Source organism: Pomacea canaliculata, linkage group LG4 (genome assembly GCF_003073045.1).
Source record: "Pomacea canaliculata isolate SZHN2017 linkage group LG4, ASM307304v1, whole genome shotgun sequence".
NCBI classification, from domain to species: domain Eukaryota; kingdom Metazoa; phylum Mollusca; class Gastropoda; order Architaenioglossa; family Ampullariidae; genus Pomacea; species Pomacea canaliculata.
In genome coordinates this window covers 23,334,436-23,348,488 of record NC_037593.1, presented here as the reverse complement: position 1 = coordinate 23,348,488, position 14,053 = coordinate 23,334,436, and the positions used below count along the sequence as shown (strand labels likewise).

Here is a 14,053-nt window from a genome sequence, read left to right as displayed (position 1 = left end):
GCATACCCAGCTTGTTTGCTCTATGTGTGCGTGTGTGAAGTGTGTGTGAAGTGTGTGTGAAGTGTGTGAAGTGTGTGTGATCGTTCATGCTGAAGCTGAGACAGATGAGAGGTTCGACACCTGTTAACTCTCCACCTCCAGACACGCCTTGGCGACGTCCTGGATCCACGACCGGATCCACTTGACCCGCTCGGCGGGTAGGAGTTCATTCTCCTCGATATACTTCTGAACGTCACTGTAGGCGTAGGAGTCGTTGACGTCACGCCACGTGCGCCATGTGGCACAAGATTTGTCAGGGGACTCACGTGACCTGTTACCTTGTGGTGCCCCGTCGCCTGCTGGGACTGTGAGGTCGGTGTGAGTGGTGCGATCAGACGGCGACTTGAGGATGTTCCGAATGTTCTCCTCTAGGATCTGAGCATAGTCGATCTCCCTAAACTGCGCAGGCGCACCCTTGAGTGTCAGTTCCGCTGCCTTCTGCTCCTCCATTTCCACTTTTAACTTTTTGAGTTTGTCTGCGTACTGCTCCTCGTGCCACTTCCGGTATTGCTCGATCTTCCGGCGGATGGAGAACGACTCGTCGTGAGGCAACATCTTGGGCAGCCTTGCACGCCCTTGCCTGCTCCGAGTCACTATTTGGGGGGTCGGGGTCATGAACTGCCTGTACGTCGGTCTGTCACTTCCGGTTGCCAGATCCACGATGACATCATTCACCGACTTCAGGGCTCTGCTCTCCAGTTTGCTTCTGACATGATTCGAACGTTGGAGAGGTGAACAGCGAGCGAGCTCCACTGCGTCGGAGGCTGACACGTTGGAGCGCGAGTCCCTCTGGTGGTGAGAAGGCGTCAGCAAGTGCACGTGAGCCGCCGGAAGCAGCTGTTGCGCATGCGTAGACTCCGTATTACTATCCTGCACGTTATGAGCCGCCGCTGCAGCAGCGCTGACGTGTAGATGTGACGCACCGTCTGACGGCGACGGTATCCCGGGGATGACGTCAGCACTAGGCTGCTTGTGACGTAACGGCGAGACTCCAAGAGGCGGCAAAATAGGAGGATCACGTGATCTTGGGTGAGACTTTCGCCGCTGGTCCTGGAAGGTCCTGGCGAGTTCTGGTCCACGTCTGGCGGGGAAAGCGCCGAGAGTCGACATGGCGGCGTGCAGTGGGGTCAGGCGTGACCGAGCCACTCGTCGCTGACCACGTGACTGCACCGGAAGGGCGGGGGTCAGCGAAAGGGCGGCCACTCTGCGAGTGTGTAACGTTGACGACATTGAGACGGTCACGTGGCCAGCGACTAGCAAAGGTTTATTTCGGTGCACAAACGAGGCATGGGTAGGAAAGGTTAGTCATCGTCACTGGTGTCGCTGGTCATGGCGTAGGTTTATCTTCACACTGGTGCTCATCAACATCAGCATCAACATCAACATCACCTCCTCATGAACATAGACGATGAATAGATGAACATCTAGGTGTGGAGGCAGACAGCAGAAGTCGTGTTGACGAGAAGCTGCTGTTGTTACTGGATGTGGCAAAGTGAGAAATGTGACGAAAAATGTATTTGTCGCTGTCGTCGCCACAGACGTCGTCGTCTCATCGTGGTCTGCAAAGAAAAACTAAATCTCAATGAGCAGGTAGACATGCATTTAGTCATAAGTGTACATACAGACACACGCTCCTACACACAGACACTCGGACCGATAGACTTATTGAAAATGTGTCTCGAACATTGTGGTTGCATTCCATGTATGTGTGGTGCGCCTTAGTTCAGCCACCAATGAAAAATGTGAGAGACAGGAGGGCAAAGGGCAAGCTTTATCTCACTGTAAGAAAAAAGTAATATCACTAGGACCAGAGAAGCCGGTGATCAACTCGGGTTCCCTTCAAAGGCACCAGGCTGATAACCTCTTGACTGCTGCATTCACTTCTCTAAGTCGGGAGGAAGATTTACAGCTGCAATGGACAATCCAGCTGCCAAATGGTTTCTGGGAATGTTCATGATCAGACTGTGTGTTAACTACTGACACTTCAGAGGTAGACATCACAGGGCTGAGGGCGTGCCGCCATGTCCACGAGGACCTTGTCGAGCACGAAAACCTCACAAAGCCTTCATCGCCGACTGCGGCCACAGGTCCCTCCACTTGGCCGTTGTCACCTGGTGAAGCATGGGTGAGATCGTCACACCCACATACCCACAGCCACACCCACACTCATATATAAATACCACCCCCATCTCCACGTACTTTATACAGGTATGTACCTATGTATGGTTTGGGGTTATGTTCGAACCCCATATAAACCTGTCTGTCCAAATCGTGACCCAGATAGATTACACAGAGCAGAAACTCTATAAACAACTCTGTGACAAGCCTCTAAACTACTTCTTCAAACGAGTGCGTTTACGCAACTGCCTTTCAATTTAAAAAAAAGGTCACACGTGGACTTAAATAACTTAGATAACGGACACTAAAGATGACACACAGACGTCAGTAACTAAAGTCACACTGAAAAATTAAATAGTTTAAAAAATGTCACATAGACATTTCAATAGAACGACACAGACCCCGGTGACTAAGGCCACACCCAGACCCCAGTCAATCAAGTCACACAGACCCTAGTCAATGAAGTCAGAAAGACCCCAGTGACTAAGGTCACACAGGTGTTTAAAGACGGCTATAGCGGCCCCTAACAAAGGTTCAGGACAGTTAATTGATGTCAAGGTCCTGTACTATGCTCGTCTGAGTTCTCTCACAATCTTTTTCAAGGCCTTAGGAACCAGTTAGGAACCACAGTAGTCGGGAGCGAGATCCGACACCCAATGTTTCAGGTGTCGGCGGTCAGTGAAGCGTGCGGTGTCCTCACGCGCTTCCTGTGTTTACTATTAACAGGAGTCTCAACAACAATAACAACAGCGCAAACAGACCGTTCCTGCTTGTATGTATTCCATATTGACAATACACAATCGAAGAACTGATTTTTTTAGTAAGTAAAACCCAGAAGAAGCTCAGAAAAGTCATCAGTCTACGGCCTACGAGCAATTGAATGGCCTTTGACCCTCTTTGACTGTTTGCCAGGTGAGTAACAGGTAGCTTGTAAATTGTGTGTGGAAACTATCAGTCAACATTCCAGCTCCTGATACACGGGATAACTCTCGGCTGAACACTGATCTCGAAGCTTCAGTAGTCAGCTGTTTTTGAAATATTATTTATTTGGTTATTCATCTGGTTATTTACCTACAACAGTCTGATATTTTGTTGTCGTTGACACGTGACTTAATCTCGTCATTAAGAAAAACACAACCCAGAGTGAGGCTCGTGAATACCTGCGTAATGGGAGGTAACTCATCCAGCGACTGTAGGTGGTCCGCAGGCGTCGATACGTGACGACCTCTGTCACGTGCGGGTATCGATCTCTGATCACAGCCACCTGTCACGTGCAGGTATCGACATTTTAGACAGCGCTGCCCTCTGGCGACAGTTGGAGAGACAAAATACAGAGTAAGGATCATTACATTGATGTGTATGTCTGTCTGGCTGGCTGGCTTCAACTCTATATTTCTACCTTTCTATCAACCTGGCTATTCCTGGTCCACCTGTGTTATGTTTGTATTGGTTTCCTTGCATTCATCTTTTGTATACTTGTGTGTCTGTCGGTTTGTCTGTCGTAATTTGCACATATAAGCCCAAACACTTTCTCTCAATCTCTTTCTCTCAAAGCGCTCTCTCACACACTCGCTCACACACACACTCTCTCTCACACGCACACCCGCCAACACATACGCACGGCTAACCTCTGGTTGTAAAGATCGAGTAGCTTACCCGGCTCTCGACGTGAAGGGCGGTAATCACCGCGGCTCGTGTAGTCTCCCCTGTGGCCGGCACCCGGCGATGGTCTCTCCTGCTGCAGCACCGCGCTGCCGGGCCCTGAAGCCGCTCTGTCCACCTTCTCTCACCTGTCGTCAGGCAGCCGTTGGAGTCTCAAAGAGCCGCCTCAAGCAGGTGCAGGCCAGGTGAACAAGCTAAAGCCCGGGTACTCCGTCCAGTGAAACCACCCGTTTATACTTCTCCATGTTTGGCTGCCAACAGAGGGCCTCGTGACTATATAGGTTAAGTGTAAGTACCACACGAGTACTACACACGGGTACTCAGACGGGCGGACACACACAGACATACACAGAGGAGACGACACAAACGCGCGCACACACATATTCATACCCAAACCGACAGAGAACATAATATTATGCGTGTATAAATCTGTGTACGTACGTGTGTGTTAATATGTAGATGGCGTGTGTATAACTGTATGTGTTGATGTGTGTAGTGTGTGTGTATAAATGTGTAGAAAGGTTTACTTGTTTATCACTGAATGATGTGAGTAGTGTGCATGGTAATATGGATTATGTGTGTGAAATGTCTGTGATGTATGTGTGTTAACATAGGAAACAGAGTGAGAGAGAAAGTGTGTTTAAGTGTGTTTGAGGTAGAATGAGATTACAATAACTACCCGGTACAGTATTTCGTGCATGTCAGTAGGAATGTAATGTACTTTCACACGGTTTTGGCGAAAATCCTGGAAAGTGCTGATCACTAGAAAGTGTTTACACGGGATTTTTTTTTTTAAAAGACTTGTAGGATCCCTCAGTTCATCAAACGTGGAATCCCTCAGATGAACTTAATACTCGTTTCGCCAGTCCAGAGTTTACGTCTGGCAACTTCAGGAGATTTGTGACATCAGTTAATAACAAGGGACGAGTGTGTGGAGAGGGTGGTGCACCCTGAATGCCATATTTTGGCAGTGACAGACACTTACCTTTGTGACTCAGCAGTGGTTGTCGGAAGACAAGTCTTCAGGTCGACACAAGGGTCCTGGTTACCGGGTATCGTGGGTAGCTTGAAGAAACCTGCCAGGTGTATCCACGAGACACTTCTCAGCTGCTGTTGCTATGGAAACGCAGATAGTAGACGGCACCCAACTTTCAGGACTGGGGGAGTAAAGGTGGGAGGAAGATCTGGAGGACTGGTGCTGTGGTGCACGACTGACACCGTGAGCTGTTGCCACCATGTGGTGCCATTGCTTCACTGACTGGGTGCGGCGATCAGAGCCACAAGGTGGGGGTGGGTGGATCTCGGGTAGAGGTGGGGGAGACTACCCACCGGCGCCAGTCAGCGTGACGACACGCACGCCTGCACTCTGTTAATCCGCGAAGTCGCGTCGTGCGCACGTCACCCACACCCGCCTCCAGTGCGCGCGCACACTTCACGACGCCGCCTGAGATACCCTGCGGCTCGCGCTCCGGGTCACGTGACGGGTGGTGACGGCGTTGACTTTTAGGCGTTGAGGCCTTGGCTCTCTCTTTTTTTGCCAACCCCGCCCCTCCCTCTTTCTCTCATGGAGTTGGTGAGAGCGGGTGGGATAGTAAACATCCTGCTATGATATCCTGTTTCCACCCGGTCCCCAGTTCGCAGTTTTAATTGAACACTTTCTCAGTTTTGTTTGTTTAATTGCTGCTTAATAAAAGTCAAAATGAATAAAAGGGGGAAAATCAATGAAAAAAAAAAAAAGGAAAATAATGGCTAGGCTAATGATCCGAAGGGGAAAAATAAACAACTCGGGGTTGAAGGAAAGAGGGGCAAGAACCGAAGAACAGGTAGAGAGAGTTCTCTTGCCAGGTCAGAAATAGTCTGTGGCTACAAATATTGTGGTGTTCACTTACAGCAAGAGACGGCAGTGAACAACACCCAGCATTAAGATAATTAACAGGAGTTCTTAGACACAAGGTACACACGCAGCTCCGTCCTCTTAGGTAAAATACTAGTTTCTATTTCTCTTTTGCCCTCTTTCTCTCTCACACACACATACATAAATATTAGTTTTCTCTCTTTTTTCTCTCTTCTAGCCCTTATCTCTCGCTCACACACATGCACAGCGTATAGGAATGTAGGTAGTGTGTAGCTCCACAGTTATAAAAAGCAGATGAAAGACATCCTTGTCTGAACTGGTGAGAGAACGGAGTTGAGTAGTTGAGTAGTTGAGTAGTTGAGTAGTCCGAACAACCACTGACAGTAACCTCTGTGTGTGTGTGTGAGGGGAGGATAGTGTGTGTGTGTGAGAGAGAAAGGCTGTGTGAGAGAGTGCATGTGTTATGTTTGTGTGTAAGAGAGTGTGTGTGGAATGTGTGGGAGATGTGTGTATGAGTGCGTGAGTGTTAGTGTGTGTGTGTGCGCGAGCCTGGGATGGGCACTACTACAAACATTTATGTCTATGTTGACATGTTCCTAAGTCTATAGTACTTTTGGCAACTTAAAAATACGTCTGTTGATTTCGAAATCATGCTATAACTCTGGCATGCCATCTGTCACTATTTACACTAATGGTTTAAGGAGACACCGACACCCTTACTTAGTGAGGCAGCCAGGTATTCGAAATATGTCATGTCATTATATCTTTCTTGCTCATTCCTTCCTTTCAAACACCCTTTGGCTTTCTCTCTCTCTCTCGCTCACTAGCATGCTTACGAAGAGGTTTGTGTGTTTGGGTCACTCCATCCTTTCACCCTCGAGCAATTATTCTCTCTCTCTCTAACACAGAGATAGAGAGAAAGAGAGAGAGAGAAAGAAAAATGAACAGGCAAGCAGAAGCAGCAGCAGTTTCCCAGGACCCCACCCCAGTCCCCCGTGAAGCAGCCATGCACACCTCGCGCAGCTTGTTTGACTGCAGGATGACGAGTGAGGCGAGAAATGCAGTTTTAATTCTCTGGAGGCAGCCAACATGGCGACTTGTAAATAATTTACCACGGGTTGCAGCACATTTTCCACTTGCAATAGGAAGACAGCGTGTGCCTGCTGCCTGCTCCAGAGTTCAGGTGGCACTGATGCCATCTGGAAGCAAGCCTCTGGTCCTCATCCCCACTGACACACAGTCACGTGACTTCTTATCTACCTTGGGATTTCATTACACACCAAGTCCGTTGGTTTTTCCATGCTTGAATTAATATTTGAAAATATCGTCAGACATTAAACAGTCTCCCCATCCTTCCTCCTCCTCCTCCACCCAGGAAAGGGAAAGAAGAAATCATCACTCTTTCCATTTCTTGGGGAGGGTGCAGAGTGTAAACTGTTATTTACAACGAATGACACAGAGAGACCCCACTCGTCAGGTTACGCCAGGGGCACGAGACAGGTGAGATATACAACACCTGGAGACTAACAAAGGGCGCTAAGAGTGTCTGGAGGGTCACGTGTGCTCATAATGTAGAAGTCGAACACAGAGATTATTCAAAAACTAATCAAACTCTACTTCCTGGCGCTTGATAAGAAACACGAGTGTCATGACAAAGACAAATGACAAGTGAGACTTGAGAAAGTGTGTGGACAGGAAGGAAACGACAGGAAACGAGGAAGAGAGAAAGAGAGAAGGGATATGGAAACCACCCTCTTCACACCAGTCAAGTCTGTTAATAATATTAAACAGGTGTTCATAGACGTAACGGTTCTAATGGACGATTGCTTCAATGTTTAATTAATATTTTATTCTTTCTTCTTTTATCTCTCAGATTTCTTTTGACGTGGACAACCTCAGTATTGGTCAAGACTGTTTTCCATTTGGAACCCTGCAGATATTTCATCGTCGCTGTCGTTGCCTACCACGTCTCGGCAAGCCTCCTCTATTTCGATAACTCGGGGTTCACAGCCTCACCCACCCTTTCTTCACGTTGCCAGTCTTACTTCCCTTCTTTGCATGGCCGTAGGTCGATAATTTTCTCCCGAAAACATTAATCAATGTCGGTTGTCCCACCCTGGGTTCCAGAGCACTAAATATTCCAGCAGGTGAGTCTCATACGTGTGAACACAGACTCACCCGTCAGTAAACTCAATGTTTCTCTCATGTTTCTCCTGAGCAAGATAGTTCTTATTATCTGGCGGATTTCAGCTTCAGACCAACTGTCATCTGCTGTTAACGCGAGAGAGAAAAATCCCAGTGGCAGCTGGGACTGTTCTGGAAACAAAAGGGAGAGAATGAGATATGAAGGCTTGACGTCTGAACTGAAAGCACACACACACACACTCGGAGAGAGAGAAAATAAAACACACACACACACTCGGGTACAGTTCAGGACTGACAATAAAGACGGTTGAAGTGTGTTGGTCTTTTGCAAGCTTGGTTACTATAAACGTTTAGCCGACATAGTTGCTGTTTACAACTGTTACTAATAGGACTCTTCGTGACGCTCAACGGAGCGTGAAACTATGTGAGCTTTGTGTCAAAAGACGGTTGAATGGGATTGTTGAGGGACGAGAGAATGTATACCCGTAACACAATTACACAAGTACCCGAGCACGTAGCAAACTAGAGAGAGAGAGAAAGACGGGACATCATTGCTCCAAGCACTGGGCTCTAGAATACAGTACAGACAAACAGAAAAACAAAACAACAAAATGTTAGTATACTACAAACCAACAGACTTTGATACTATAATTACAGTTCTTTAAACAATATAGAAATACCTACCCACAACCTCACTACCCCTGTATTACCCACCCACCCACACTGAAGCATTGTATTTACGAAGCAGGTGATCCTGGTGTCTTGTATTCATAACGCCAGGTGACTGAAGAAACAGGTAGACAAGTGCACAATGTTAAGGCAGCCATGTAAGTCTGGTAATACATCAGATACGTCACATTCATTTCTTTGGTGATATCTACATTTTTGTTTTATACGGCGCACTACTCTCGCCACACTCGTAGAATACAATTTAACCACTGCTTGAAACAATCAAGAGTCGTAACCACTGCTTGAAACAATCAAGGGCCGTAACCACTGCTTGAAACAATCAAGGGCCGTAACCACTGCTTGAAACAATCAAGGGCCGTAACCACTGCTTGAAATAATCAAGGGCCGTAACCACTGCTTGCAACAATCAAGGGCCGTAACCACTGCTTGCAACAATCAAGGGCCGTAACTCCCCCAACAACAACCACCAGTTGCAGTCACGAAGTTACATTATATATATAAAAACTCCGTGGTTGCAGGCAAAAAACAAATGAATAAATAAATTTGTTAATGGCAGGTGTTGTGGCTGCTGAAGGGCAGGTGAGAAGACTTTTGTGAACACTGTGAACATGGTGAACACTGTATCGCACAGGCGATAAGAGTGCGTATCTTTGACGTCATTGTGCACGCGGCGTGTCGCTCTGCTCGTGGCGTCACGCGTCAGGCTGCGTGCACCAGACACGCTCCGCCTGCTGCTGATTGTCACAGCAAGCTTTCCGACATGCTGGAGGTTCCGCTGGTGGTTTTGGTAATTCTGTCTACATGTCCAGGTAACTTTTCTTGAAAACCCTTTTCGTGAAATTAGATTGATTGTCCTGAACTTTTGGTGTCACACCCAGTGAAGTCACTTCAGATTAAAAACAAAACAAAAATATATTCCGTGTCAAGATGCCATGATCATGGGACCTGGAGACATTCGTAGGTCTGCTCACTCGCTAAACACTTCATTGCAGACGATACAGACACACACAGACAAACACAACTTAAACACTCAAACACACACTCTCTCCTTCATTCTCTCTCTCACACACATATTCTCACACACACACACATCTTGTAACAACAACTTTGTTTTCCATCGCAGCTTTCTCGTTGACATCTTGAATGAAAACCTTTCTCGAGAGAGTTTGGTTTGGTTCACTTTTTTAATTTGTACCCTGATCAGCAGACTTACTACGATCAGTTGGGTGATTAATTGATTGATGTTGATTGATTAATTGATTGATACCTACTGCATTCTCATCCCAGTCCGGGTATGTCTTTGTCGGGTGCATCAATTGCTGGCAGCAAGCCTGTAGGGCAGCACGTGCCACGATGTCGAAGGTGATGATGAACACGACGCTCACCAACACGACATCCCCGCCTGTCCCAGACAAACATCACTCGCCACAGATCGACGACCGCGCTCGTCTGGTGTTGGTGGTGCTGGGGGTGAGCATCGTCATCATGGGCGTCCTTGGCAACAGCTTCATCTTGGTCTGCGTGCTGATCTTCCGCCGCCTGCACTTGGCGCACTACCTCTTCCTGTGCAGTCTGGTGGCAGCTGACCTCATCCTGTCCGGCTATGTCGTCCTCTTCTTTGTCATCCACCTGGCGCTCAGCGACGATTGGATGGTCAAGGGGCTCAGTTGCAAATTAAACGGCATCTTTCTGATCGCCGCTGGCTGGTCCGTCGTCTTGTCGCTCTTCGTTCTCACCTTAAACAGGTGTGGGCTAGACAGATGGTCAAGGTACACCGGCGGTTGCGTGTGTGTGTTTTAATTTATTATCACCTAAAAAAATGTCTGTCTCAGCAGAAAGAAACAAAATAACATGCTAGACGAAATAATAATGAATAATGTATCGTGTTTTTTATTTTGAACGTTTTTGACAACGGAAATACGCATGTCAATCTTGTCTTCAGGTACTTATATCTGTGCAAGAGGACGTGGTTTGACTTTCTCTTTGGTAAAGAGGTCTGCATCATCATTACCCTGTCGATCTGGGTGGGGGGACTCGTGGGTACATTGCCTACCTTGCTCGATCACACCTTTCACCTGGACCCTGTTCTTCACATCTGCACGTACAACCGCAAAGAGAGTTACTACATCTCCGCCATCGGCCTCGTCCTTCTGATCGTCATCTGTGGGAGCATTTTCTGCATAGTGTACGAGGTTCGTGACTGTCACACGCGAAATGTAGCTTGAGAATCAGGGGAAAGTAATCAACGGCAACAAAATCATTTTTCTTTTTAATTTTTATTGATAGGAATGAAAAAAAAAAGGTTAAAAAAAGAAACACTTTCATCGGTGTTAGCCTCACGTGCCATGCTGCAAAAAGTTTCGAAATTCTTTGTTGTTCTTTTCAGTCAGACAAAGTAAATAAATTAAAGTCTGACCAAACGTTCAGCTCAGGGGCGAGGCTTGTCCCACCAATTCGCAGATTTAAGAAAACAATATAGGGAAGAAAGGGAGACTACACTTGCTTGACAACAGTTGCGTAAGGATACCAGGATAGCCTCCCTTTATAAAGAGGCGATGAAGGCTTTTTTAAAAAATAAAATGTCATCCCAAGCCGCTGTTTTCTTTTGGTCTCTAGCTTTCCTTTGGCTTTTACACACTATTGGTTATTTATTATTAGTTTATCTGTTATTGTTGACGGGAGGGTGAGAAGGACGCATAATTCTGCACTCAGAGAACTCTTGCCTTCTATTGGGCTCTTGCTCAGATTTACAGAACAGCGCGCGCCCTGGAGTTGAGGAACGAGGCAGTCATGAGCCTCAGGGACCTAGACAGGGAGGAGGGTGAGAGGGACAGGGACTTCCGCCTGCGGCCCACATACAAGCGGAAGGGGACGATTGATGTGCCCTTGGAGTCCCCCATCAGCAAGCGGGAACTGCGCTTTGCCTGGGGGCTGGTCGTCATCAACCTCTGTCGTCTGCTCTTATCGCTGCCCTTCCTCGTCGTCTCCTTGGTTGATCGCACCATCAAGGGGTCTCCTGTCGTTCACCAGGTGGCGTTCTTCCTAATGATGTTGAACTCCTGCATGAACTGGGTCATCCTGCTGGTCTTTGACCTCGCCCTCAAGCGCTCCCTTAAGAAGGCAATGTGTGGGCAAGGCATGCACGGAGACCAGAGCAGGTTAGTAACAACAACAACAACAACAACAACAACAACAACAACAACAACAACAACAACAACACTTGATAATTAGTGCATTTCCCCGCTGGACAAGGATCTCAATGCGCTGTTTAAAAAAGAAAACCCACAAGAATGGAAAAATGAGAGTCGGAGTGTCTTGTAGGATAAAAAAGCAATGGATGGCCAAAGTTGACAATTAACCTTGTATTTACCTAGTCCACAGTATGGACGGGGTTATGTGATATGTGTCCTTCCTTTCTGCTAACTGACCAATCAAGGGGTGGTCATGTGGAAGGAAACCCCTCCACGTAATCGTCAGGTGATGATATTTAGAAAGTGGACATATTTGTTGTATTTGTGTTGATATATATAAAGAGATAAAGAGAGAAATCCATACCTACATCTGAACTGCAAGTCTTCTCTCCGACAGGAATAAGAAAGGTCTGTCCTCTGACACATCCTCGGGGAGCAGATGGCCAAAAATAAAGAAAGATAGGAGCCTATCACGTGACCAGCGCTCCAGAGGGTATGACGAGGAGGAAGAGAGCGAGGAGGCCACGGCGAGCAGACGACGGAGGCTGAAGTCTTGTTGGTATGGCGACGAACCTTCCTTGGGCGGTTCGGAGACGGAGGAGGAGCAGAGGAAGAGACCGGAGAGAGCCGACTGGAAGCGGCACGCCTTTTGGAATTTGAAAAGACCCGAGCCACCCCAGCCCCAGGAAGTTGTGGAGGAAAAGCACGAGGACGAGTACGCCGGTCAGTCTTTCCTCTCGCGCCAACTGAACCTGTGGTTGTCGGGGAACGACTGCCAGGATGCTACAGTGGAGCCGGACACAGACCACGAGCAAGGGACAGGGTCAAGGCACAGTGGCAGCAGAAAATCGTCCCCCGTGCGGTTCCAAAAGCGCTCGACATCATCTGTGGGGTCCAACGACGAGGGCGACCAGCCACGTGTCCGGGATGCGACTCGGCGAAAATCTAAAATGGCGGACATGGTGATTCAGGTGGACAAGAACGGGGAGAAGGTGAGGCTGCAAGACATGGTTCAGGTGTGGCTGGACACTCTGCGCAGGTCGCAGGGCGGACCCAGTCTGGAGGAGCGGGAGGAGCGGGAGGAAGAGGTCCGCCGCAGAGGGAGCAGCAGAACGAGCGCCATGACAGTGTCGTCCGGGCTGTTCGCCGCAAGATGACGCACTTCTCTTACTCCTCGACAGCCTCATCGCCGGAGGTCAGCAGAAAGGAAAAGGTCAAGACCCATTGGAAGAACCTTGCCCATGATGCCGCCAGAGCTGAGAAAGACAAAGAGCCAAGGGACAGCTACAACGAGCCACCAGGCACTCGTAAGTCTGTTGACACTTGAGCAACGGGATTCCCCCACAAGGCATCAGTACATATTCTGTATATATCAGTAAATATTCAAATACATTAAGTGGCTCTGTCATGTTTTGTCTTACTCCAATATATATATAGCCTTTCCTCCTTTAAGAACGAAATACCAGCAAAAATAAATGATCTGTTAATTGCCAAAAATTTTAGGCTTTCTTGTTTGTTTATAAATGTAGACAAATTGAAAAAAAGGTAATGAAGAAACAAATTCCTTTCCTTGCATGTTGTTCTCACTGTGTGTACTCTCATGTACACCATGTGTGTTTATTGTGTGTGAAATAGAAAGTAAACACAAAGGGCTTGAGGTTTACACATCAAGGAAGGTCCCAGCCACTGGAACATTTGTAAGCGGGTGTGAATGTTTAGGCTTGTGGTGTTTACTCACAACTTACTGAGACGTTGCCTGGATACCATGATGTCAACAACGTTTAAAGCATGTCTTTGTTTATTGTTTTAGGCGAGACTTTGTTTGGGTCACAATTCTGTTGTTTATTTTTCAGAAAAGCACCCGTACTCGTGGCTGTGTGTGGACGGGTGCATTCAGTAACTGTCAGCAGGCCGCTCACTGAGATGGAGATGTTGTTTCCGAGAATTACAAGAGCAACAGACGATTCATCTACACCTCGCCCTTCACAGTCTCGATACTTATCAGGGAGATTTATGATCAGCATCACTAATTAGAGATAATTATAATTTGCCTGTCTGCCAAGAAGAAGCCAGCATTGCAGCATGTCTCTTGGTTTCTAACATTTAACTGGGCAGGTTGAGGCTTTCAGACCGTGAGTAATAAAATACTGAGTGTGTTCCGCTTGTGTGCTTTCATTTACACGTGTGATCCGTTGTTGTCTGGAGCAACACGTGTGTAACTTCCGGTTCTGTTTGAGATGTCATTTTTTGCTTATGTTACAGGGCTGAAGGTGTAATAGTAAGTCACACACAAACACACACACATATTAATTTACAGACATACAAATAACCTGGCAGACTCGCAGCAGACACA

General features: G+C 47.4%; 2 protein-coding genes and 1 long non-coding RNA gene across 3 annotated transcripts; 1 reads left to right on the top strand and 2 right to left on the bottom strand.

Annotated features, from left to right (window-relative positions):
• Nucleotides 1-95: 95 nt before the first annotated feature.
• On the bottom strand, nt 96-1,382 carry LOC112563188. The gene has a single exon (XM_025236977.1). The coding sequence runs from the start codon at nt 1,267-1,269 to the stop codon at nt 124-126; it is 1,146 nt and encodes a 381-aa protein (XP_025092762.1). The 5' UTR covers nt 1,270-1,382; the 3' UTR covers nt 96-123.
• Nucleotides 1,383-3,323: 1,941 nt separating this feature from the next.
• LOC112562888 lies at nt 3,324-5,043 on the bottom strand. The gene is made up of 3 exons (XR_003098938.1): nt 4,805-5,043; nt 3,814-4,070; nt 3,324-3,462 (listed from the first exon to the last, which is right to left on the bottom strand). It is a non-coding gene; the product is annotated as an uncharacterized LOC112562888 (long non-coding RNA).
• Nucleotides 5,044-9,802: 4,759 nt separating this feature from the next.
• LOC112563191 (alpha-1A adrenergic receptor-like) lies at nt 9,803-13,853 on the top strand. Its single transcript, XM_025236979.1, has 5 exons — nt 9,803-10,254; nt 10,452-10,701; nt 11,255-11,667; nt 12,098-13,007; nt 13,554-13,853. Exons 1-4 carry the CDS (start codon nt 9,863-9,865, stop codon nt 12,855-12,857), a joined length of 1,815 nt encoding a protein of 604 aa, XP_025092764.1. The 5' UTR covers nt 9,803-9,862; the 3' UTR covers nt 12,858-13,007; nt 13,554-13,853.
• Nucleotides 13,854-14,053: the final 200 nt, after the last annotated feature.